Genomic DNA, 26,844 nt, shown 5'->3' on the forward strand with positions numbered 1-26,844 from the left:
GGAAAGGCCAGAACAGCCTAGATTTCTTGACATATTGCAGATTTCTGAAACAATAATGCACACAACCAGACATGTAGATATACTCATAGCTATTGTGAGATCATTTTCTAACAAGTCTAATGAATGATTAAAAAAGCAATTAATGGGATAGTTCTTACCATAATGGCTAATCCTAGCGATGCACGTTGGACTTTCTACAATTCATCATCAATTTTCATGGTGCCCTGTGTCTGACTGTTCTGACCCCTACATAGGTATGAAAAACTTGGAGTTAACGGATCATCCTCTAATGGGGGTGCCCTTTCCGAAATTTTGGTCGAAATTTTAAACGTCGGATGTATTACTATTCTCTATCACATCTATTAATATTCTCAATGGCTTGATCACTGAGCCTCTGGACCTATCTTCGTGTAAACACCATATAATTCCTGAGAAATAATGCGCTGTTTGGGATACCAAGAAAAGCTCTTGATATAGATTTCTGTGTACTCTTGTTATGGATTCCCTCCATAGGGCCCCTCTTATCTCTTCGGCGTTATGGGAGAAGGGCGTAGGGACCAAGGAATTCAACAACTGCTTTTAGAGGGAAATTATATGATTGTCGTTAATTTAGCGGGGTATCTTAAATAAGGGGTGCAACTTGAGCCAGGTCGGATTGGGCTTTTGCTAAAAAATGAATTGGAATCAACCCTGATCCGATTTCAAGGCAAAAGCTCAACCCGAGTTCCTAAAAATTGACCCGGTAGCACCCCTATCATAAATTGAAGGTTCCTATAAGTAACTTCGAGTTATCTTTTTCTTTTTTCTCATGTCTAAATAAAGGATATAGAAATATTTTTCCTTTCCAAACCTTTCCCAGAAAATCCGATGAAATACCATTTGGGATGGTACCTAGCAAATGCCTTGGTACAAACATTAACCACGGTACTTCTTTATGAGCTTGCTTAAACAAGCTCATAAACAAGTAATTCAATGAGCTTACATTAACCACAGTACTTGTTTATGAGCTTGCTTCAACAAGTACTTCATTACTACCAAACAAGGGGTCAGTAGATTGGACGGTCCAGATAGCAGCTCAATCCTAAAATCTCACTAATCGAACAATCCTGACCATCTGAATGATAGCAAACCAAATTGAGGGTCCAGATTAATTGGCCAATCTATCACGTGTAAAATGAAGGTATATCGTGAAGCCTCTTTATTTGTTTCAATTTCCTATTTACAACATACAAACTAACTAAAACGAAGCAATCAGAAACAACTCAAAAGAAAGCTGATAAAAATAAATAAAAAATTTTGGATTAAAAGAAAAAGATAATATGCTAGAGAGAGAGAGAGAGAGAGAGAGAGAGAGAATTCATTCCAAGGATTTAAGGAGCCTGAACAAGCCAGCAGCTTCTCTTATCCGCGAGAACTCGATACAAAAGGCTTGGACTTCAATGAACAGATCTTGAACTGCATAAACAAAATTACAACATCAGTAACATGAATGGCCCTACAACCATCCATCCACACACACACACACACACACAGACGTACGTACACGTTAGTCCAAAAAATACATGTATAGACACCACATACATAGACCATCCATCCTAAACACAAAACACAGGCAAACCCACATCCATCATGCATGATTCATCCAACGACACACATAACATTACCCATTCACATATGGATGTACAGATATACATCCATGTATAATTTACAGATACCACATACATAACTAAACAGGGAAGTGTTTCAAGAGTCGGACGAATGTGGCCGAGGTAAAAGGGAGTTGACTAGGGTAAGTTGATGACTGACACGGAGTTTTTAAACAGCATCTACACATATATGCATGGATCCATCAAGCATACAAGCAATATACATACATACGTGAATAAATTGCATGCAGTGTAAGAGAATGGTACCTTAGCCACAAATATCTCCGGTAATGTTTTTTAAATATCCGTGATTTTTATGGATAAAACAACAAAATTCCAAAATTTCCCCAAGATACTGAAAAATCATTGAGATAGCTTCATTTTTTACTTTTATTGTGAAAATATCCCTACAAATTGCCTAATACATGTAAATAAATGCATACATGCATATGCAAGGGATCATAGTTAAATATTCTTATATGCATCAGTACATATAATGCATGGTTCATATGCGGACTTGGCGGATGGACTTGCGAAGGGGGGAGAAAAACAGGAGGACACATTGGTGTTGTTTGATGCCTTCGAGGATTGTGTGACTATCCTCTATTGTACTCTTTCTGCTTTTATTGGGAGATCATGTCCCCACTGTACGCGGCTTTTATGGAATATCACAATTGGATTAAACGAACACAAAAGCAGCTATTCTTACCATTGATTATCTTATTTCGGATGAGGCTTTGTAGAAAGACGCAGACAAGTCTCACGAGTCTGTTTTGCATATACTTATCCTGGAAAAAAGAAGAAAATATTCAACAAGAAAACCATGATTCAACATACTTGACAATAAACGGTTGAGGCTTTGTTTCTCAACCTGGAGGTCTCAGGTTCGATCCCAGCTTACCGATAAAAAAAAAACATACTTGACAATAAAATGTCAAAAATATTTTTAGCATTACTATCCTATTCACCAAGTGGATACTAATGGAAGTCGGTATTGCCATTTTCTCTTATACCACTTGACTACCAATAAAAATAGATAAATAGCATATATTTTCTAAAGTAAAGAAAAGGACCTTAATATTTTCACAAGATGATATACAATTTGTAATGTACATGTGAACAAACTCCGTTGGAAGGTCAACTGCTTGTGTAAGCTTGTTCACAACTTCCATTGAATGAAGGCTCATGTCCATATTCACAAGCACGGAAAAATATCTGTTACCACAAACAGATATGGTAAGTAAAATCAAATAACTTTGGATGAATATGAATATCCTTTAATAAAACAGGAGAAAGAACACACTCTCCAATTTCAGCAGAAGTCATCAACTTTATGAGAACTTCAACAGCAACAAAGGGATTGTGTTCCACCAAGTCCTGAAAACAACCACAACAAGATGCATAATAAATCACAATTTAAACTTAAAAAAATATAAAATATATGGCAAAAAATCACGTACAGGTAATTTCCGTGGAGTAAGCCCGCAATGATAGACAAGCTTTGGGTCATTTGCAAGCTCCACCAAGACTTGCTGCAGAACCAATTAAGCAGTTAAACCGTAAAACTACGAATGAAACTGAACAATAAGGGATGCAGAATGAAAAGATATCTACACAGCCAGATTTAACAAGAATGTTTTTATCAATTCTCAACTTCCATTGTAGTAATAGAAATCTCTACTGTTTTAGTGACTATTTTATATCTCATTTAATAAAGTTCGTCATTTATCTAACAAAATTCCAGATTCAATTTCAAAAATTCCCACTTCAGACATCTGTGTCCAAAGAAGAAAGATATGTATACTGAATATCAAACGATGTAAATGAGAATAAATCCTGTACAAGCACATTTTTTACTACTGCACGATAAATAAATTTCCGAAGGGACCTCTAATCATCTCTAATCTTACGACCTATACAACCTGAACAGGGCATCATGTGTTAGTATTGGAAACATGAGGGGTCAGACATAATTTGTGTGTTAGTATTGGAGACATGAGGTGTCAGACATAATTGCTTTGAAAACCCAACACACGCTAAAACATCCATAATCAGATATATGATTTCATCAAAGCATAACCTAACAAAGTATCTAAGTAACTAGAATATATTATATTTATATAACTAGTATACAAATAATTCTTAAATGCAAGAAATAAAGGAAAATTAAGGCTGTGTTTGGCAACTGCTCTGTTGATTCTGTTTCTGTAACTCCAAAGCACTTCCAAGGAGCGACTCTATTTCGCTCCAAATGTCGGCTGATATGCGTTTACAGAAGGAAAATTTGGAAAATGTCTTCAGAAAATCATGTTTCACCGAGCACCACTCTTTTAAAAATTTCATTCTCTGGAGCACCAGAACCCAATAATTGCTCAAGAAAATGATTACCAAACACAGCCTAAGGTTTTATCCAAATAGGGGTGTCAAACACAAGGTCAACACAGACATCATACATTTCAGTATCATTTAATATATGCAACTGATTACCCAATTTGTTATGGGGTTATGACACTCAATCCACATTTGAAGACTAATCATCTTAGTTTCATGTGTGGACTCAAACTTCAAACTACAGTATTCACCAGTACCCTGCATATTTGAATGCTAAATATCATAGATCTTAAATTATGATCTCACATGTTTGTTTCTGCACAAAACACTTGTACCTTCCTATCTTTTTGGCTTTTCAGTTTCCTAAGATCTTTTCACACATATCCTATGCTTCCGATCTTTCTATTTAGAAACTAGAAACCCTAAATCCAAGAACGACGTCACTTCTCACAAATATTTGGCTTTTTATTTTCTTTTTTTGACACGGAAAGGCCCACTTTTGGCGAGTCCTCTATCTCATGGGCCTATACATTTTTTTTCAAGAAAAACGAAGAAACGTCACTACTTTTGACTTTTGAGACAGTAACACAAAATTTATTGAGAACAAAAGGAACAAAATGAGGAATACAGCCAAAGGCACTTCCGCATATATATTGCATCCCTTGGTCGCCACTTTTGGCAAGTGAATCACTCCCAACCTACAAGGTTTCCGCCGCGCCCACCCCCCCCCCCCCCCCCCCCCCCCAACTCATCCATGAATAATTGAATACACCATTAGATGAGCCCTAGACTCCACTTTGCTGGAATGTATGACACCAATGGAACCGAAGCCAAGATTACATCCACAAATGGTTGAGAAAACACCAACGATGTTGGTTGGGTCCGGGTTTCCAAAAAGGAGCGGCAAAATTGAGCTTGATCATATGAGGCAGAGGAGGGAACCATCTCAATTTTATCTTGATGCTAGAGCAGAGGGGACCATAGTACCATACCCCAAAGAAGTTGGCCTTTCTCGGACTTAGAATTTAGTGGCGGTTGAGCAGGACTGCTTGGTCAAAGAATCGCTCATAAGAGAATAACAAAATTAATTGGAGGATTAAGTTCAGCAGAAACTTTTTTGAACTGAGGCCATCAGAGTTGTAGAGTTGATGTCTATCTTAGAATCGATGTATATTAAGCGCTTCGGGAGCGATCGAAGAATCTAGGTTTAGAGCACTGATGGGATCTTCTATGTTCATTCTCTCTATCGCCGCATGATGCATGTCATATCGTCCTCGCCAGCCCACAAAGCATCAAGAATGCCAGCCCTGCCTAGAGTTTATGCCTTTGCATTGACGGCTTGCCTCAAAAAAATCCTCAAAGTGATCACCTTCGGAGTCACAGGAGTATCAAAGTTGATCACTATGCCTTACATATTGTGGCAGGTGAAACCGTCACCCGTCTTTTCATTCATTGCAGGTTGGCTAAGCTATTTGGGCTTTTGTCCTTCAGGTCATTGGTGCCGTTTCAGCCTTCCCGGCGCATATCACTAACCTTTTTGAGTAGTCTTACGCGCATTGGCAGTTGGCACACAAGGGGTTCATGATCAAGCTGGGGCTTGTTAGTTTGAAAACAGTGTAAAAGAGGGTTCATGATCAAGCTGCTGTATGCTGTCCTGACATCGTTTCTAGGATTTTAAGTGAGAAATCCAGGTTTTAAAAATCTCTCCTACATCCTGAGATTTCTAAAACCTGGAAATATGGGAGGATCTGCTACTCTCTTGCTGATGGAAAGAAGGGCGAGAAGTCAAAAAGGAGTCAAAAACGACGGCTGGTCAGCTTCTTCTCTTGTCTCTTAGCTACAATTTTGAAGAAATCCCGGATTCTAAAATCCACGTATCCAAACGGCCCCTAAAGATCTCCAAACCATGGTGCTCATGATTGTTCAAGTAGACAAATTGAGGAAAAACAATGGGTTTTAAAAAGATACGAATTCATCTTCATGATGCTATGCTCAGTGAGGGAGCTGCCTAAGCATAAATTTTCTGAGCAAAACAAAATCCTTTGATCCTTTTGCATAGATTTTGTTCGCAACTCTTGCAACAACTGAGATTTGAGTAGTTGTAGGCGCCTCCCTTTGTTGAGTCGGAAAAACCATTCATAGAAGCTAGTCTAAAATGGAAACTAGCTCAAAATGGCAGATGCCCCTAAAGCCTGATCACATCAGTATATCAGGTATTGGGGGTCTTTTGAATGAATATGAAGACTTAATCGAATGGGCTTTCTCTGACCCTCTAGCCCTGTCAAATGCTACCATTGCGAAAGTGCAAGCTCTCCTTACGGAGTCATTACGGCATCCGGCTAGTGAAAGAGGCAAATCTTGACTATCTCATTGTGGAAGGTGAAACCCTCAATGTGATCAGCTAGTACTAGAGCAAATATCCTTTAGAGAATATATAGTTGCATTGAAGGAAATCAGGTCGGAGGACACACGATCAGTTTTCATCATGTTTAGAGCTCCAACAATTCCTCCATTGTAAGATGGCCAGAGAAGTTTGGGGTAGCATTTTACAGAGGTTTGGTATCTCTTGGGTCTTGCCTGTGGATATTATGCAAGCGTTGGAGGGTTGGTTCGTTTCTCCATGGAGGAGGAAAGGAAAAAACTTATGGCACATCTCCTTTTTAGCTCTTATCTGGGTATTATGGAAGGAAAGGAATGCAAGAATCTTCAACGGGGTAGCAAAAAAATGCCTCATTCCTATCTACAAAGGTGATGGCTCTCTCAGTGTTTTGGGCAAAATCTCTTCCAAGTTTTAACTTCGTTTTTGCCTTTGATACGTGGAACAGTTGGACGAAAGTCCATGTTTGAACTTCGTTTCCGCCTTGATATGTGCAACGGTTGGAGGGAAGTGTGTTCAAGTGTTGATTTCTATTCCCCGATTATCCAATTCTGGGAGCCTCCGGAATCGGGATTCCTCAAGCTTATTTCGATGGATCTAGCTTTGGCAACCCAAGGCTGGCCAGCATTGGAGAAGTTCTAAGAGATGAAAATGGTGGGGTGAGGTGGGCTTTTGCGGGGCCTATTGGTGTCGCCGATTCTAGCAAGGTGGAAGTGCGAGCGGTCCATCAAGGTATCAAATTCTTGGAGGGGTAGATCTAAATCGAATAGTGGTAGAGGGTGATTCTCTCAATGTCATTATGTGGCTTTCTGGTTCGCATCCCTTGGCGTTTTCCAGATTTTCTCAATGAGATTTTTGATATTGTGGGCTCCTCTTCAATCTCCTTTCACCAAATAAGGAGATCGGTCAATGGCGAGGCGGATAAGTTAGCTAAAAGCTGTGTTCACTTGGGATCCCTCGAACAATTTGACTTTCTCCATCCGTGATACTATTTGGTGTATCTTTTTTGTACATTGTATCTTCTCTTCTATTTGTATTCTTTGGCCATCCTGGTCCCATTAATGAAATCTTTGACCATTCAAAAAAAAACAAGCAGACAGTATTGGCTCATTCGTTTTTCTTAATAAATTGTTGTCATTGTAAAAAAGAGGTCTTTTCTACCTAAATAGCGGCAAGACCATTCATGCACAAGGTGACAAGGTCGATGGTATACCCAGACCCTATCAAAGCAAAAAATATACACTAAGCTTTCCCATGGGAATGCCCAAACTGAACCAACCTTTTTTATTCTTATTCATATCAAAATTTTCTTTAAAAAAATTGACACAAAATCCCATAGGCTCCGTTCAATCACGTTCCTCAGATCGGAAAACCTAAGGAAATGATGTGGCAAGAAGGAAAAAATAGCGCTTTGTTAATAGGAAAAGAAAAGAACCAGGGGTGGGAGGTGAGCAATGGGTGGGCGGGGGGTGGAGAGAGAGAGAGAGAGAGGAATTTGTTAAAGGATTTTTTTCTAGAATTTCAAGGCGGGAGGTGAGCAAGGAGCTGGCTAAAAGAGTGCGATAAAAACCTTTTCCTAAAGAAAATGGCATTTTCGAAAGTTGCAAGATGGAAACCAAAACAAGGAAAGGCGGGCCGACAGGGAATCCATGTTGGTCGACATGTAAACCACGTCATTTCCCTCCTTAAGGGAAAAAAACGCAAGTGAACAAGGGGAAATTGGTGTGGTGGAAAATAAGGCTTTTGCATTTCTTTCAACGGCAAGTGCGTTAATTGAATGGCCACATAGGGCCATCTATTAACCCGTATGGGGTTGGCACGTTGGCTGGCGTTGTGGGTTTGCTCCCCATAGACTCGAGTTCGAATCCCCCCGAGCATACCCGATGCACGTGGTTTACGGGTGATTGCGTGCATCCGTAGGGAAATAGCCAGGGAGATTACTAATCCCTGGCCGCATCTATTCCACATTATTTTAGATATTGCAAATGGGGAAAAGCATTAAATCTGGAAGTGTAATCTACCTGGCCATTGCGCCAACCATTCTCAATGCTCATGACATTTAATGGATATGACAGACCGCACTGCTCGACCACAGTTTTGGGCCTAATTGATTTAAAATAATCTCCCTGGCCATTGCCCCAACCATTTTCAATGCTCGTGACATGTATTGGATATGACAGACCAGCATAGCTCGACCACATTTTTTGGGCCAAATTATCCATAGGCAAAGATAAGTGGCATGCATGAAAGGTGATGGATCTGATTGGTTAGGAAAGACTCTTCAATTGAAAAGATTGTGTTTAATGAGCATTATACAATCAACCAGATGGGCAAAATGAGAAACAACAGCCATTATGTTTTATGAATCATGACTCTTATACTCCGATTCAGTCAACATGTGGTCTTTTCCCCCAGGAAGATTTACCGGGCCTGGCGACAAAAAATGAGACTTGAGAAAAACAAACATGAACTATGGTGACAAAAAATAGACAACTATAGTGATTTTTATATAGCAGTGATTTTTCTAGGTGTCAGAACTATGGTGCAAAATAGACAACTTGATGCACATATTAGGATTTATTTCCTCATTATTTAGTTTCTAGTAGTATTTTTATTTCCATGTTATTAGTTTCTAGGATTTTATTTTTCATGTTATATTTAGGAATTCTTATTTTAGTAGGTTTCTATCTTTTAGGTTGTTTATTTGCCTATATATATGCCTCTTTACAGCTTATTTTGTAACTTTGATGATTAATAGAATGAATTGAGATTCTCCCCTCTAATTTCCTCTCTTCTTCCCTAAGTCTTCTTCTCCTCAATCTCCTCTATTCTTTTTATTCTTCTTATTCTTCTTCGTCTCCTATTCTCTTCTATTCTTCTCCTTCTATTCTCTTCTTCCCCTATTCTTCTAATTCTATCCAATTTCATCTATTTCTCTCCCTTTCGTTTATTTCTCTCCCCTTTTCTCAACTTTTCTTCACGGTGCTGCATCACAACTAAAGTGTTACAGTGTTACCTATCTTCCATGCATATGAATAATGAATCCATTCCAATTATTAGTTCTCTAACAACTCCATCATCAAAAAAGGCATCGTGGAAAATAAAGAATAAAGGAAAATAGAAAAAAGGGAGCCATCCCTACAAAATGGCTTACAGATACAGAGCCAGTGTGGACAGATTTCCAACTAGTAGTTGGCAATAAGAGCTGAAATGATGCCAATTTAGTGGTACTAGGGTCCATGAATATAAATGAAATCTCTTCGACAAGCAAGGCCCTGTACTTTCTGGATTCTGAGAATTGATTTTGAGTCCAAAACTGATTAAAAAAAGGTTGGCCCGGTGCACAAGGCTCCCGCCATTGCGGGGTCTGGGGAGGGCTAGATGTACGCAGCCTTACCCCTGCTTGCAGAGAGGCTGTTTCCATGACTCAAACCCGTGACCTCATGGTTACAATGGAGCAACCTTACCTTACCCCAGTCCAAAACTGATTACTGAAATCAAAGTTAAACGCAATTTTGAGTCCATCCAAAACTGATTACTGATATCAAAATTAAAAGCAATTTCGAGTCCAATAATCAGTTTTGAACTCAGAAATCAATTCTCAAAATCCAATAAAAACAGGACCTAAGTGCTTATATTAATGTCAGCTGGACTAACTGCCTTAGATGATAGAGCTTATTTATGATGAAGGCCTCATGTATGTGATCATGAAATGCCTCTTGCTACATATAGTAAGATTCGTTCTTCTAATTGATGTGTGTATATCCACACACACATGCATATAAATATATAAGATCATAAAAAAAACATTCACCTCTTGCTGTGCAGGGACAAGTGGTCCCTTCAAGGATTTTGCGATTAAATCCCTAACCGCAGCCCGGCTAGTGTCAGCACACATGCCATAATCCCACAGTAGCTCATGGTTATTGTCAGGATTGAGCCATACAAGCTGTAAGAAGTTCAGAAAGGGGTAAGTTCAATAGATCCAGAATAGTCTGCAGCTAAATGTCTACAAAAGCTTAAAAAAATTCTCGCCTCTCCATCTTGTACTGGAAGCCTTGGTGGAAGAGGCCTGATCCATTGAGGATCCAACCCTTCAAATGACACATTCTGCAATAACCCAGTTATCGCCCCATCTCTATCTCCATACCCAATCCTTGGTTTGGCTCCAGGATGTGAAAATTCAAGCCTGAAATGTAATCCAAACATTAATAAAACTAAAATAGCAACAACATACAAGTAATTGCATCATAGATATGGTTTTTTTTAGGAAAACACTGAAAATGGGATTTCGTGTGGAAAATAAAGACGGGAGTGATACGACTGACAGATTTGACCATTTCCAAAAAAAAAATTTGTTTTATGGGGATTTGAGCTCCCTTCCTTGTCTTTTAGTGATATGACCCACGCATATCACCAATGGTCTATCCCTGTTTTTTTTTTTCACAGAACAGGATCCCGTTTTGCTAGCAGTGCTCGATTTTTTATAACAGAGATTAAAGCCCAAGTTTATAATGCCTTGTAGACAGAAGCAATACATACTCGGGTGAATTTACATCACAACCACTGGGTATGTCAGGGTCTGATACTACATTTTGCACAGCCGCGTCCCTGAAAATGCAATTATATGGCTCTGCTTGTACTCTGTCACAATATTGCTTTAGCAGCTGTTCACGTGGCGGGCAATCCAGCTGGACCATTAAAACAAACAAAAAATCAACACATTGGGAAACAGAAGAGAAACTGGGTACAAAAAGATAGCATCAAGCCAAAAGAATATTTTCATTTTCAATAATATGATTTCAATTCATATTATAGAAAATGAATATTATTAATATTCATCAAAAATGAATAAAAAAAGATTAACTCAATATTACCCACAGCCAGCATTTAAGAAATCTCAATATTTTCTCATCAGAACAAGAATTATAAACTCACATGTGTAGAAGGATCAAATCCTTTAATGAAATCCACGGCAGACTGTTTGAGAACCTGCAAAGGTGAAGTACTTCTGATTAAGTGAATAAATCAATATTGTCAGATGCGGAAGGACCAAAGCTACCAAAATCTAGAAAGAGAAAATTTCAATATATTAAGATTATAACAAAGCTGCACAAATGAGTCAGCTGATGAAGAAGCATGGTTTTAATTTCGGATTTCGGCTGGGACCGAAACCAAAATTTTAAAACTTGGGCCGAAATGGTAGAGATTCACACCGAAATTTCCACCGAAACCGAAATTTCAAACCTTGTAAATAAGTATATGGTTACATGCATCACACGTTTATATATAACAACAAATAATGTAAACTCGCCAAAGTGAACCAAACGGAAAGAACAATAACCAAGCTTAACAGGTTACATTTAGAAAATTTCCTTTCTGTCGATGTTCAACAGCTGCATTGCCCATTAGAAATCCAGGCACCACTTTGAACGTTTGCCATGAACACCCTAATTATCGTGAGGAGTTCATCAAGAAGGCAGATGGAAAAGAGAGAAAAAAGTTGAATAGACTGCCCATTTTAGCTTTTCAAGAGCATCTCCAACTCTTTAGGGTTTTAGTTTTGAAGAAATAAGCTACCATAAAAAAACATACAATGGTGTGAAAAGAAAGGGACAAAAAATCACAAGACCTAACCAAGAAAAATGAAAAATCTAACCAAAGGAAAAGGGAGCTCAAAGCATGTGGGCCTACATTTTCAACTTCCTGATTTTTCAGACAATTTGTTATAGTCAGTGTTTAAAAACCCAGAGTCGTACGATAACTCCGATATGCCAAAGCGGAGGCAATAGGGCGAGCCAATGATTGACATGGTCAATTTTTCATTAACTCAGGCGAGTCAAAGGAGTTTTTGGCTGACATAGTAGGGCCAAACTTCGATTTGGAAGAGAACTCAAGCAAGGTAAGACTGAGTTGACTTGGGCAGGAGTTTTTAAACAGCGAGAAGAATGAAGCTGTTGTGGAAACAAAAAAATTGGAGTACACTTTTTTCCATAATTTCCTTCTTTTTCATTGTTTGTTTGCACATGAAAAAAAAAAGGAAATAAGTTTTATTTATTATTGATCTCCCTCTAAATAAGCCATACAATGTCATTCCCCCTAAATTGTGGAAACAAAATATCCTCGGACAAGTTTTTTCACAAGGAATATTGTTCTTGCAATCCAAACAGGGCCTGAGGGTTTTCTTTTTCAGAATAAGGAAAAATGATCAGACAAATCGTAAATCAAGAATAAAAGAATTTGGTATGAATATATGATATGAGCCTTATCTGAATTGTGAAGGAGAAAGGAAAAGGAAAGGGAAATAAAATAGGATAAAATCAGGAGTATCTGAGGCGTATCCCTTGATGTATCTAAATAACCTTATCTGAATGAGTAAAAGTAAGCATTTTCACATCTTTTTTTAGATATGAACATGCTGCCCTTATTCATGCATAGACCATGCAGGTTGCAAGTCGCTTCATGATGTTCTACAAGATCAATTGTCTTTATTTCACATACATACCCATATGCCCCTTGTATGACCCATAGATTGTCTTCTTCTTAAAAAAAATAGATAGCATTAAAATACCCAAAATTACAATGGAGGCAGAGATTGCCCCACAGACATATTATCACTAAGCATCCCTTTTTTGGTTAACCAGTAAGCCAACACATTAGAAGTACTTAAAAAACACATTTGAAGTACAGGAAAGATGCTGAAAAGCTAAAACAAAATTACAACAATCCACAATTATTCTAATCTCATTGGTCTCATTAGTAAACCGCCGCCACCTTAATGTCGCTGACCCAAGCAATCACGTTTGAAGAGTCACCCCTCCACTAGCAAGGAGATACAATCAAAATTAGAAGAATACAATCTAAGCCCCATTACTAAAGCTAAGCCTCCACCCTGCTGGACTCACTCCTCTTGATCGAACCAGAATAAGCGAGCATCACATCCCCACAGGATTCCTAAACCCCCGCACCCCACACCACCACACCACAATGCCAGCAAGGCCGGGATTCCCAAAAGGCGCCCCATCAAAGTAGAGCTTAATAGAGTTCAAGATAGGTGGAGTACACTTAGGGATGCCTCTTCTTAAACACAATCCAAGTTGAGCAGAGACCATTTACGGACAATTTCACCAGTAAAATATCCAAAAAAGTATTCCGAACACTGGCTCAAAGGTTGATCTTCTCAAAAAAATAAAAATTAAGAATGAGTTGATTCACATGTCAGTCTAAAATCTATTTTTAATTTGGCAGTGAGAGATAAGCGTGATTATTTGGATTCTTATGCCCCATAGGATGTCTTCCGAACAGTACTTATTATCTTACACTCATTGGGAAGGGCAACCCATAATTTGAGATCCCCAGCCTGTACCACTGGTAAAAGTAAGCACTTAACACCTTTATATATATATATATATATATATATATATATGAGACTTGCTAGGCAATTTCGCGGAAAACCATTTCGCGGCTGGCTTTTGCATGTGAGAACAGCCGCACTTGTTGACTTTTTGGCTAATTTGAGATCTCACATGCAAAGCCCAGCCGCGAAATGGCTTTCCGCGAAATTGCCTAGCAAAGTCACACACACACACACACACACACACATAGAGAGAGAGAGAGAGAGAGAGAGAGAAAAAAAGAGTTCCTACGCCCTAGTGTAGATAAGTTATCTACACCCCAGGCTTAAAATACAGTGGGGCCCACATTGTTTGGGTGATCCAAAGCATTCATTTGATGGGCCCTCGCATAGTTCGAGTGTGCCCAAAAAATGAGCTCCATAGGATCACCCCAACCCTACAATTTGTGGAGGTAAAAATGGACGTGTATAAACCTTCACAAATCTGTCCATTTTTTGCCTCCATAGTTCGAAGGGTTAGAATGATTCTATGGAGCTGCTGTTTTGGGTATCTATGTGAGGGCCCATCAAATGAATGCTTTGGATCACAAAAACAATGTGTCCCCCACTGTATTTTAAGCTAGGGTGTAGACATGGTTTTAAATTTCGGCCTTCGGACTGAAATTTCAGATTTCAATTGGGACCAAAGCCGAAATTTGGAATTTCGCGAAATACCAAATTTCGGTCCTAATTTTTTATTTAAAGTAGCTTTTTTAAATAAATAAAAAATAGTTACAAAATTTCAGAATTTCGGACATTTCGAAATTAATTAAATAATATTTTTTAATTATTACCGAATTTCGGCCAGAAATTTCGGATTTCGGTGGGGTCCGAAATGGGTACCGAAACCGAAATTTAAAACCTTTGGTGTAGATAACTTATCTACACTAGCGTGTAGGAAGTAGGAACCCTTTTCTCATATATATATATATATATATATATATATATATATATATATATATATATATATATATATATAGAGCTTGCAGTTCCTGCGGGTGCCCTCAGCTAAGCTTAGCTGCGGTGGCTCTTTAAAAACATAGGGGCCCCACATTGTTAGGATGATCTGAAGCATTCATTTGAAAGGCCACATCATAGATAGGGTGTGTACAAAAAATCAGCTCCATTGGATCATCCTAACCCCTCCAAAAGTGGGGGCAAAAATGGGCAGATTTGTGGACAAAATGTGTCTATCCATTTTTGCCCCTACTTTTGGAGGTGTTAGGATGATCCAATGGAGCTGATTTTTTGTACACACCATATCTATGATGTGGCCTTTCAAATGAATGCTTCGGATCATCCTAACAATGTGGGGCCCCTATGTTTTTAAAGAGCCACCTCATATAAGCTATATGAGGGCACCCTTAGGAACCCTTTTCTCATATGTATATCTATATATATATATATATACAGAGAGAGAGAGAGAGAGAGAGAGAGATGTAGATAACTTATCTACACTAGCGTGTAGGAAGTAGGAACTCTTTTCTCATATATATATATATATATATATATATATATATATATAGAGAGAGAGAGAGAGAGACATTTCCATAGTCATAAATAGATGCGGTGTACATAAGCAAGTCATGTACAACAAACTGAATCAGAACCCCTTGCTAAATGTAAATAAACTATATTACTCCACATACGCATCTAATAAACCAAATTAGCAATAGAGACAGAATGTCGCACCTCTTTATTGGTGCTGGCACCGGAAGACCCCAATAATTGGAGAATAAATGCCCTTTCCATTTTCTCAGCCGCATCATCACATGCTGCCTGTAAAAGATGTCAAGCATTGAAAGCATAAAGTTTACAACTCCAGCATTCATGGTGCACTTTATGTTTATACAAGATACCATACCTTTTACACAACTAATAAAAAACAACGTAGCAAATTAATTTAAAACACATACCATAATAAATTGCAACTTTCAAGAATATTTATGCTGGCAGACGACCTAGTTACAAAAAAAAAGGCACATGTGCTAGCATTCAAATTTAGTGAACTTATGCTTGCAAAATAAGAATTGCATCCATCACTCAGATCCTAGTTTCCCTACAAACGAAAGTAAAAGTGGAGAATGTGTATCGATGATTATCTAGATACCTGACCATGGCAGCAGCAAACAGAAATGTGAAGTAAAAAATTACATGGATAGGTTGGGGAGGACATGGCAATAGATGGTCTCCTAAAAGAGCATTTTAGCCATCCTGAAACAAGCTCCAATGTTTTATCAGCTTCAGAGGGATTTGGATCAGATCTATGCTCGTGACTTGCAGAATTGAAGACAGGGGAGTATGGTCTAGGGATCATTTATGGCATCACATCATTTTATAGAATCCTCAGGCAAGAGAGGTGCTACACTATTACGGAAGGAGAACTTTTATCTCTGGGCTGGATTACTATTTTTTTGCTTGTTGAACATGGACAAGCTTCCTGGGAAGAACCATTTTTATGCACATCATTGTCTCAATAGGAGGTAGCAAGATCTCATATATGATCTATTATAGATTTCTCCCAGCAGGATTATTATTTCTTATGCGGAATATTTAGAATTGCCCCAGATGGGTGAGCAGAGACTTCAACTGTGTTTCTTGTCCCTTAAATTCATCTAAGTCCTCTGCCAGGGTGAATCAAGTTCTTCAACGAGATAGATGGAGGCAACATTGGTGAAGCTGGCTATGGTGTGTTCCACAGTGAGAATTGGGCAAATAGACAAGCCTAACAGGTTAAGTGGCATTCCTTATAACATGCAAGTTCGACTTATATAACATGAAGGGCAATAGACTCGAGTTCTGATAATTTGACAGGTATAGTTTCAATCGGGTGAAAAGGAGTCAGTAATGTTTATTACATGAGTTAGAAGGAAGAATATCTTCCTTACTATGATAATGAATACTCCTCTAGCGGATGACATGCTTGGACCAGTCGGTATTCTGTCAAGTATTTCCCATTTCCTACGTATCCAAAAGCACCGGGACAAGATATCTGATCATTTGTCTTCTCCTACTCTTTTTTTTGGAAGAGATCAGAAATATATGCTTCCATCCACGATCTCCACAATCTCCACTTCTCCTGATCTTTCAGACAAAGGACTCATAAAGAATGATGACCACTCTTCCTTTTTAGGGGTTTATGGGCCTTACCATTCAAAAAATTCTCCTGTGGGGGAGTTGTTTTCTTTCATTATCCCACAACAAGATGACTTTCAAGAGAGAGAGAGAGAGAGAGAGAGAGAGAGAGAGAGAGGACACCGACTACACATACAGACCCCCCCCACCCCTTCTCTAAAAAAGAAAAAAGAAAAGAAAAGAAACAAGAAAAAGAAAAAAGAAACGTCAATATTGCCGTTTCCTCCCCCCAGTGTCTGTGTGAAACCAGCCAATATAACCATGTAATTAAGATAAATTTGCAAATATGAACAATGAACAATATGGAAAAAGTATATGATATACTTACATTTACAAGAACAGAAGTGAATGGATTTGGAGATGATTGCTGAGTAGAATAGGATTGATGAAGAATAGCAAATGCAATCAAACGCTGTCCTGGCCTGAGCACCATTTTTTCCTGAAAAGAAACAATGATTTAACAAGTCAGCAATTGAGGCCACAGAAAGGCACGCACCTTTTCTTCCTGTAAAAAAACAACGAATTAACCAGTCAGCAATCGAAGCAATGGAAAGGATTGTTACAACTTACGACTATATTTGTGAACTACCAACATAAATAAGAATATCAGATCATAGAAGATGACCTGGAGCTATGGACATACAGGATCGCTAAGCAAATATAATATGTACATGATGCATTGTCACTGTAGTAGATAAAATAATGTTGAGTTGGGTATCTTAAATTCAGCCCGGTTGGCGTCCGAAATATTGTGTGCGACCCGGAAGCACGGGCCCAGCCCATTTTAAGTGATTTCGGCCCAACTCGAGAAACTTTTGGCCCGCTTTATATAAAGGGGTTTTAGGATTTATTTTGGTGAGCTTGTTCTTTGAGAAGAGGGTTGAGAGCAAAAAAGAGACAAAGGGTGTACTCGGGTTTCTTGGTGGATTTGATGAGAGATATTGATCTTCTCTTGTAATATGCTATTTCTATAGTGGATTTTCTCATTGCCTCTGCCGTGGATGTAGGCTTTACACCGAACCACATAAATCTTTTTGTCTTCGTCCGTGTTTGCTTGTGTTTCCTTGTTTCGTTTTCTTTGCAGTTGAAATTGCAGATCGCTATTGTGGGGGCTTTCACAACAAATAATATTTCATATAATTGTTATGAGTTCATCTCAGGACAAGTAGTTTAGGACTGCCAAGATATAGAGGCTGCAGTCCATAAGTATTCAGCAGTGTTGCATGGATTAAGATTCGCATGTCGGGATCCGACACCGATTCGAGGTGTCAAATTCGGCAAACCCCCAAAAGTACGATTCGGATTCAGTTATTTAGTTCAAAATTAAAATTTTAAATATATATATATATATATGTGTGTGTGTGTGTGTGTGTGTGTGTACGTTTATGTATGTATGTGTGTGTATGTATTCATGAAAACATTGAGGGAAGAGGGCCGAGGTGAGTTTTGTATTAAGAGAGTCGAAAGAGGAAGGGGGTCGAGGAGCAAGGGTTTTTACTAAAAGAGTATGTGTTGTGCTTTCCTATAAAAAAAGTTAAGAAGAAAACACGTTTAAAGGGAAAATATACCGGATTTGCATTTTAAAAGAGACAACGATGAATCGGATTCGCCCCAAAAAAAAATAGGATTTGTGTGGGACACAGCTACGACAAGAATCCGGGTGTGTCCCACATGAATCCATGTCCGATTCGCATGTGGGGCCGTGTCGACACGGATTCGGCATAGGGGCAAAGAATCCATGCAACATAGGTATTCAGTAAAAGGAGAACAGTGCTGTTTGAAGCAGAAGCTGGCCATTGAAGTTTATGCATCTGGCATTTATTTGGAATGATTTCCAAACAAACGATTTATTTATTTGGAAAATATATTGATAAATGATTTCGAAATAAATGATTTATTTATGCATCTGCCCATTGAGGTTTTATGCATGATGCATATCAACTGGCATTTAGTTGGAATGATTTCAAAAACAAGCTTTCTTGTATCCATACTGAATTGCTTAATCTTCCTAGCCAAATCTTCATCTGTCCTTCAGAAGTCTTATTCCATCGCCATTCAGAAAGTGATTTCGTTATGAACTGTTTTCTTTTTATTTTTTTTCCCTCATTGGTATAACTAAGATGAAAAAATCTCAATTATCGGCAAGACAGCCTATGTTAATAAGCCCAGCTATAGCATTAGGATACCATCAAAGGATGTTCAATAATTACTTCTGAATAAATATAAAAAATTATGACTCAATGGACAGATTGATATAAACAACCAGTTTTACTTGCAAAATATATTAACACAAGATTGTGTTTAAAGTTCGCTGAAACAAGCATAAGGAAGCATAGCTCAGGCTGAGCTAGAGCTTAGAATACACCATCTCCCATAGTAGTTTGACTCATCCAACCCATTCACTTTATACTACCTCACATAGATAGGGTATTCCTAACAAACCAGCTCCATACCATAATCCTAACCATCCGATCTATAGGACCATAATTTGTAGCCATCTAATTCTAAACCTCCACAAATCATAACCCTAACCATAACCCTTAGCATAACCATGGTTTTAAATTTCGACTGAAATTGGGGAATGAAACCGAAACATACCGAAATCGAAATTCCCGAAATTTTCCAAATTTCGTTCGAAATTTCAAAAATTTCGTCGAAATTTATAATAAATATTAATTTTTTATTCCCTTGAAGAATTTCGATCAAAATTTCATCCCAAAAAATCCGGGATTTCGGCATTAATACCAAATTTCGCCTGAAATTTCCGGATTTCGGCTAAAATTTCGGTTTCGAATAAGTCCGAAATTTTAGCCAAAACCGAAATTTAAAACCATGAGCATAACCTATAAACTAAATGGGTTGGATGACTCAACCAACTATGGGAGTAGTGGTTTCTGAGCTCTAGCTCAGGCTGAGCTCGAGCTCAGAAACCTTTTCCTATAATAATAGTAATAATAATAATAAGGGTTTTGCTAATGAGTGCATTGGAAACATAATTTTAAGCATGTTTTGAGATGTGTTAAGAGTTTTATGAATGTTTTTAGACTTTTTTATCAAAACATGTGTAAAATTATGTTTCCAATGCTCCTTAACGAGTGCCCCAATGCAAAACGTTAATGATGATGATGATGATTGATGGACTTCTCACCAGCCAGCAAAGATGTTCAAATCAAGAAAAGTAAAATTCATCAGACTGAAGCACATTTCCCAATTGTTATGAATTTTCTACTCCGTCAAAGATTATGGCTTCAAATACCGAATAGAATTCTTCCAAAAGAATGGATAAAATGAGCTTCAAAATACTAAAAACAGAAATCGTGAACAGAACAAACAGTTCACATGCAACATGAATCGAAACAAAAGCCCTACAATAACACATTCGAAAACCCTAGCTCCACTCTCCGGGACCAGAATTCAAACGCTAAATCTCTAAAACCCTAACTAAAGTCATGAGAAACTCCATGAAATTTCAGAAACCCTAATGCTCCGTTTGATTGCCATTGGGTTTTTACTTTCTCAAAAGTTTGCTAGAGAATATAGCTGCCACGTGGGACAAATTCCTCGTTCCGTTGCCAAAATAGCATTGGAGTCCCCTTTTACTGCCTTGGATGTCTCCCATGAAATAATTGCCTGTCTGGTGACATGGACTCCTTGTCCCCTCCCTATGACTTTTAAACCAATTTTTTTTCAAAAGCAAGGACTTTTGGTTAAATTTTGTAGGGAATGGTGGTCTCTCTTTCTATCTCTTCCTTCTCTCTCTCCTCTCTCCCTATATTGGTAATGACACCCCTACTTTTTCTCCTACTCTCCGAGTATATGCCGCGCAACCAATCACTACTTACACTATTCTTCGAGGTAATTCTAGACAAATCAAAATGCTTCTCCTCCCTCTTGACTTCTTTTGACCTCATATTCCACTACTCTCCGAGCCACACCCGAGCAACCAAAAGGAGCATAACAGATAAAAGAATCGAAGCATTCGAGAAAGAGAGAAACAAATAATGAATTTCTTGATTGTAATTCTTCCAAAATAATGGATAAAATGAGCTTCAAAATACTAAAAACAAGATTTGTAAACAGAATAACCAATTAATATGTAACATGAATCTAAACAAAACCCTAGAAGAACAAATCAAAAAACCCTCGCTCGATCTCCGGGACCAAAATCCAAACCGTACATCTCTAAAACCCTAACAAAATACACAAGAATCTAATTTAAATTTCATAAAACCTAACAGATAAAAGAATCGAAGCATGATCCAAACCCTAAATCTCTAAAACCCTAACTAAAAACACGAGAATCTCCGTGAAATTTCAGAAACCCTAACAGATAAAAGAATCGATGGATTTGAGAAAGACGGAAACAGATAATGAAATTATTGCTTGCCTCGAGGAGAACGGCGAGCGAGCAGCATGCTTTGAAATGGATTTCGAGCGGGAATTTGGTGATGAAATCAGACCATATTTCTTTGAATGACCGTGGATCCGAGTTCAGTAGCGAGAGCAAAGTCTTCGAATCTTGAACACCAATCATCTTCGATATCGAGAAGGGAAGATGAAACAAGAAAGGAAAATCTTGCCACTGAGAGGGGATTCAAATTTTGGATTTTCATATAATAGGTTCACAAAACTTCATGGACTTTCTTTTCTAATTGAATAAATACTTCTATGATAACCACAGTTGTAAATTTCGTTTCGTTTGGTCCGAAATGGACGAAATGTTTCGATTTCGGCCGAAAACCGGAACGAAATGACGGAAATTTCGTTTCGTTCCGGATTTCGGCCGAAATTGACCGAAATCAATTGGAATTTACTGAAATTTACAGAAATTTGAAGAAATTTACCGAAAAGTTTCGAACGAAATTGTCCGGAATTTTCATTTCGGTCGCCAAAACGAAATGGCCACCGAAACGAAATTTACAACTATGATGATAACTAGATCAAGAGCCGAGATTAGAAATACTGTCATAGTGTCATAGATAAGGGTATAAGGGAGTTTTATATGTTCTTTGCTAAAAGCGTAAGAACTTACTTATTATCTTGGGTGTAATGCCCAAATCCTCTTCTATTGTGATGTAAATGCTCTAGAGTGGTGTGAGACTGCTCAACTTATAAGGTTTCCTTCAAAACTAGTTACAACTTTCTCATTATTGACCGGATATGATTGAAATAAAGGCTTGATATAAGATATTTCCACAAATTTTTATGTTAGGTTTCACTTAAATACTACACTGAGCAGGACTATTTCTGCATCAAACTCCATGGACCATTTTTGCTAATATCATATAACTCACTAGGTTAAAGCCCCAAGCAAAAGGAAGGGAATCAAAATTTGGGTTTTCATAATAGCAGATTCAGGAAACTTCATGGGCGTTCTTTTATTATTGAGTACATGCTTGTACGAAACTAGATCTAGAACTGAGATTAGAAGTAGGATTATAGATAGGAGTATCAGGGGATTGTTATATGTTCTTTGCTAGAAGAGTAAGAACTTAAGTTTTCTCTTGGGTGCGATACTCAAATCGTCTTTGTTTTGACTTACATGCTCTAGTGTGGTGTAATGGAGTGATGCTGCTCAATTTAAAAGGATTCTTGAAACTAGATGTAAGTTTACCATTATTGAGAAATATGAATGAGATAAATCTGGAATTTAAGTTTTTGACAGAAGAAATTTCTAGAAACTTTTTGGTTTGCTTTAGCATCAATATTACACAAAGCAGGAATATTTTTGCATCATTACACCATGGGGTATTTTTGCTGAAAATTCTAATAACGGAAACTTCCATGAGTTGGATCTCAGTTTTCTGAGAACTTGTGGAACATTGAAAAATTGCAATACCATAGGATTAGAAAGAATATACCATATGGCCCTTTCAAGTTTCTTCAACTAAATCACACAAATAGTAAGGAGCCCTAATAAGGGTTTTGCTAACGAGTACCCTTAGGGAGCATTGGAAACATAGTTTTACACATGTTCTGAGGGTTTTACAAATGTTCTGACACTTTTTTATCAAAACATGTGTGAAATTATGTTCCCAATGCTCCTTATCGAGTGCCCATAGGCAAACCCCTAAGAAGAAGAAGAGTAAAACTTTCAGCAGCCACCAAAGAAAATGTTCAAATCAAGAAAATTAAAATTCATCAGACTCTGAAGCAAATTTCCCAATTACTCTGAATTTTCTACTCGTAAAAATTTAAGCTTCAAATACTATAGATAATTCTTCCAAAATAATGGATAAAATGAGCTTCAAAATACAAAAAAACAAAAATTGCAAACATAACAAACAGTTCACATGTAACATGACTCGAAACAAAAGCCCTATAACAAACGAACCAGAAAATCTTCCAAGAGAATCAAATAGACAAATTGAGCTTCAAAATACTAAAACAAAAATTGTGAACAAAACAAACAGTTCACATGTAAAATGAATAGAAACAAAAACCCTAGAACAAACGAATACAAAAAATACAAAAACCTCACTTGCTCTCAGGGCCAAGAATCCAAACCATAAATCTCTTAAACCCTAATTAAAGACAAGAGAATGTATATGACATTTCAGAAACCCTAAGGCGCCGTTTGGATACGTGGATGTTAGAATCTTGGGTTTCCTCAAAATCCTGGGTGGATGTTAGAATATTCTCTTTAGAATCTTGGATTTTAAGAAAGAAATCCAGGTTTTAGAAATCTCTCCCCAATCCTGAGATTTATAAAACCTGAAAACATGGTATGATCTCCTACTCTCTTGCTGACAGAAAGAAGGGCGAGAAATCAGAAAACGATGGCTGCTCTCCTCCTTCTCACATCTCCCATCTACAATTTTGAGGAAATCCAAGATTCTAAAATCCGCGTAACAGATAATGAATTTCTTGCTTGTAATTCTTCCAATGAAATGAACTTCAAAATACTAAAAACAACAATTGCGACCATCACAAACAGTTAACATGTAACATGAAACAAAAGCCATATAACAAACGAATCAGAAAATCTTCCAAGAGAATCAAATAGATAAATTGAGCTTAAAATACTAAAACAAAAATTGTGAACAGAACAAACAGTTCACATGTAAAATGAATAGAAACAAAAACCCTAGAACAAACGAATAAAAAAAAACAAAAACCTCACTTGCTCTCGGGGCCAAGAATCCAAACCATAAATCTCTTAAACCCTAATTAAAGACAAGAGAATGTATATGACATTTCAGAAACCCTAAGGTGCCGTTTGGATACGTGGATTTTAGAATCTTGGATTTCCTCAAAATCCTGGGTGGATGTTAGAATATTCTCTTTAGAATCTTGGATTTTAAGAAAGAAATCCAGGTTTTAGAAATCTCTCCCCACCCCAATCCTGAGATTTATAAAACCTGAAAACATGGGATGATCTCCTACTCTCTTGCTGACAGAAAGAAGGGCGAGAAATCAGAAAACAATGGCTGCTCTCCTCCTTCTCACGTCTCCCATCTACGATTTTGAGGAAATCCAAGATTCTAAAATCCGCGTAACAGATAATGAATTTCTTGCTTGTAATTCTTCCAATAAAATGAACTTCAAAATACTAAAAACAACAATTGCGAGCATCACAAACAGTTAACATGTAACATGAAACAAAAGCCATATAACAAACGAATCAGAAAATCTTCCAAGAGAATCAAATAGATAAATTGAGCTTCAAAATACTAAAAACAAAAATTGTGAACAGAACAAACAGTTCACATGTAAGATGAATAGAAACAAAAACCCTAGAACAAACGAAAAAAAAAAAAAAAAAACTCACTTGCTCTCAGGGCCAAGAATCCAAACCATAAATCTCTTAAACCCTAATTAAAGACAAAAGAATGTACATGACATTTCAGAAACCCTAAGGGGCCGTTTGGATACGTGGATTGTAGAATCTTGGATTTCCTCAAAATCCTGGGTGGATGTTAGAATTTCTTGCTTGTAATTCTTCCAATAAAATGAGCTTCAGGATGCTAAAAACAAAAATTGCTATCATCACAAACAGTTAACATGTAGCATGAAACAAAAGCCCTAGAACAAACGAATCAAGAAACCCTAAATCTCTAAAACCCTAACTAAAATGGGCACCAGAATCTGTATGAAATTTCAGAAACCCTAACAGATAAAAGAATCGAAGGATTTAAGAAAGAGAGAAAGAGATAATGAAATTATTGCTTGCCTCGAGGAGAACGGCGAGGGAGCAACATGCTTTGAAGTGGATTTCGCGCTGGAATTTAGTGATGAAATCATTCCAGATTTCTTCGAAGGATCGTTGATCTGAGTTCAGTAGAGAGAGCAGAGTCTTTGAATCTTGCATACCAATCATCTTCGATATCTAGAAAGGAAGATGAAACAAGAAAAAAAAATCTTGCAGTGAGAGAGGGGGAAAAGGGGTTTTTGTAGTCGAGATGACTACTAATGGGCAGTGGGTCCCCAAGTTTTATAATCGCTTATGAATAAGTTTCATAATAGTGATATGTTCATCTCCTTTTCTATGGGCGGTCCCCATGTTTTATAATCACTTATGCTCTGTTTGGTTGCCGGGTTTTTTTTGTTCCTGGGAGTTTTATGGGAGAGTAAATTAAATTTTGGTCCCGTCCCATGTTTGGTTGCCTTTTAGCACTAGGTTTATTTTAATCCCACTCTTGTAATGATTACTTGTGGGGTGAATTTTTTAATCCCACTTTTGTAATGATTGCCTTTTCATCCCATCCCAAGATAACCCCAGGAACAAAAATAAACTCAGGAACCAAAAATAAGCTTGAGAAGAATTTTTTTCTACCCAACAATTCAAGCAACGAAACAAAGTTTTTTTTTTTTCCCACCATATCTCCCAGGGTTTTTTTTTCTCCCACATAACCAAACATGGGATTTTTATTTTACCAAGATACTTCCAGGTCTTTTTTTTCCCACCTATCTCCCAGGGTATTTTTTTCTCCCACATAACTCCTGGGACCAAAAAAAACCTGGCAACCATACAGAGCATTAGGAATATAAGTGATATATTCACCTCCTTTTCTTCCCCAGCCACCCCTTTTACGTACTGTACTTGTCAAGTATCACCACTGTTTTTTTAGGAGTGTTCAAGTAATTCAGATATCTAGATCCGAATGGATTCGGAGTGTTCTTCGGATCCTACTTGTTGTATCTCGGTCAAGATCCGTTTCAAATCGGACCCTCCATCATAATGCACATTATAGAAGCTTAAATAGATCGGAAGGTTAGGATGACGGATTGGATTGTAGTACCCTACTTTTTGAAAAACACGGGCTTGTGAGATTTTATCGGTGTGTGTGCCGTATAAAGTCTAAACCCATACTTTTTCAAAATGTATGGTACTGCACGGTCCATACGATTATCCAAACCGTCCATTTGTTGGGCCAAGACATAAATAGATTGCACCCTAAAAATCGTTTTCACAGGATGATCCAAACCCTTCGATCTGTAGAGCGATACATTATGGAAACTTCCATAGATCAAAGGGTTTGGATCATTCTATGGAAATCATTTTTGGGGCACGGCCTATTTATGTTGTGGCCCAACAAATGGACAATTTGGATCATCCTATGGACTGGGTCGTATTGTACCTTTTGAAAAATACAGGTTTATACCACCAGCATCATATAAAATCTAGTATTTATGAAGGGATGGCCCAGGGAAGAAATGTGTTGATTATATCATTTCCCTAAAATTAAAGTGAAATGATATTTCCACTCCCTTGTTTCAATGTTGACACTCTATTCTTTACTTCAAGGGAAATGATTTCAGCACCACAATGTTTTGATAAACATGCGCTCCACTTGTTTGTCGTGTTGTATTTAAAGGATATTACGGTTCTCAAAAAGCTCTTAAAGCCCTTTAAATGCTACCCGACAAACAAGTGGAGCGCATGTTTATCAGAACACTGTGACGCTGAAATCATTTCCCTTCAAAATTTGGTTATTGAGAGAATTTTGCCCTTTTTTCAA

The 26,844-nt window shown here is 37.7% G+C and overlaps 1 protein-coding gene across 2 annotated transcripts; it reads right to left on the reverse strand.

Annotated features, from left to right (window-relative positions):
* Nucleotides 1-1,170: 1,170 nt before the first annotated feature.
* LOC143864725 (CCR4-NOT transcription complex subunit) lies at nucleotides 1,171-25,270 on the reverse strand. Of its 2 annotated transcripts, none has more exons than XM_077375511.1 (12): nucleotides 25,056-25,270; nucleotides 17,211-17,321; nucleotides 15,440-15,526; nucleotides 11,293-11,346; nucleotides 10,897-11,045; nucleotides 10,390-10,543; nucleotides 10,169-10,303; nucleotides 3,107-3,178; nucleotides 2,950-3,023; nucleotides 2,720-2,861; nucleotides 2,356-2,434; nucleotides 1,171-1,455 (listed from the first exon to the last, which is right to left on the reverse strand). In XM_077375511.1, the coding sequence occupies exons 1-12, from the start codon at nucleotides 25,200-25,202 to the stop codon at nucleotides 1,358-1,360; spliced, it is 1,302 nt and encodes a 433-aa protein (XP_077231626.1). In that variant the 5' UTR covers nucleotides 25,203-25,270; the 3' UTR covers nucleotides 1,171-1,357. The 2 variants fall into 2 exon arrangements, with proteins under 2 accessions (XP_077231626.1, XP_077231627.1); XM_077375512.1 differs by lacking the exon at nucleotides 25,056-25,270 and adding an exon at nucleotides 21,270-21,431.
* Nucleotides 25,271-26,844: the final 1,574 nt, after the last annotated feature.

This window comes from Tasmannia lanceolata, unplaced genomic scaffold, assembly GCF_043159265.1.
Source record: "Tasmannia lanceolata isolate RefF3 unplaced genomic scaffold, GAP_Taslan_0.1 ptg000054l, whole genome shotgun sequence".
Taxonomy (NCBI): Eukaryota; Viridiplantae; Streptophyta; class Magnoliopsida; order Canellales; family Winteraceae; genus Tasmannia; species Tasmannia lanceolata.

Coding starts and splice junctions, on each gene's coding strand:
- LOC143864725 (XM_077375511.1), bottom strand. CDS start 25,202: ATGATTGGTATGCAAGATTCAAAGACTCTGCTCTCTCTACTGAACTCA. Junction 15,527..17,210: donor TCACTTCTGTTCTTGTAAAT/GTAAGTATATCA, acceptor CATCTTTTACAG/GCAGCATGTGATGATGCGGC. Junction 10,544..10,896: donor TGTGATGTAAATTCACCCGA/GTATGTATTGCT, acceptor ATTACATTTCAG/GCTTGAATTTTCACATCCTG.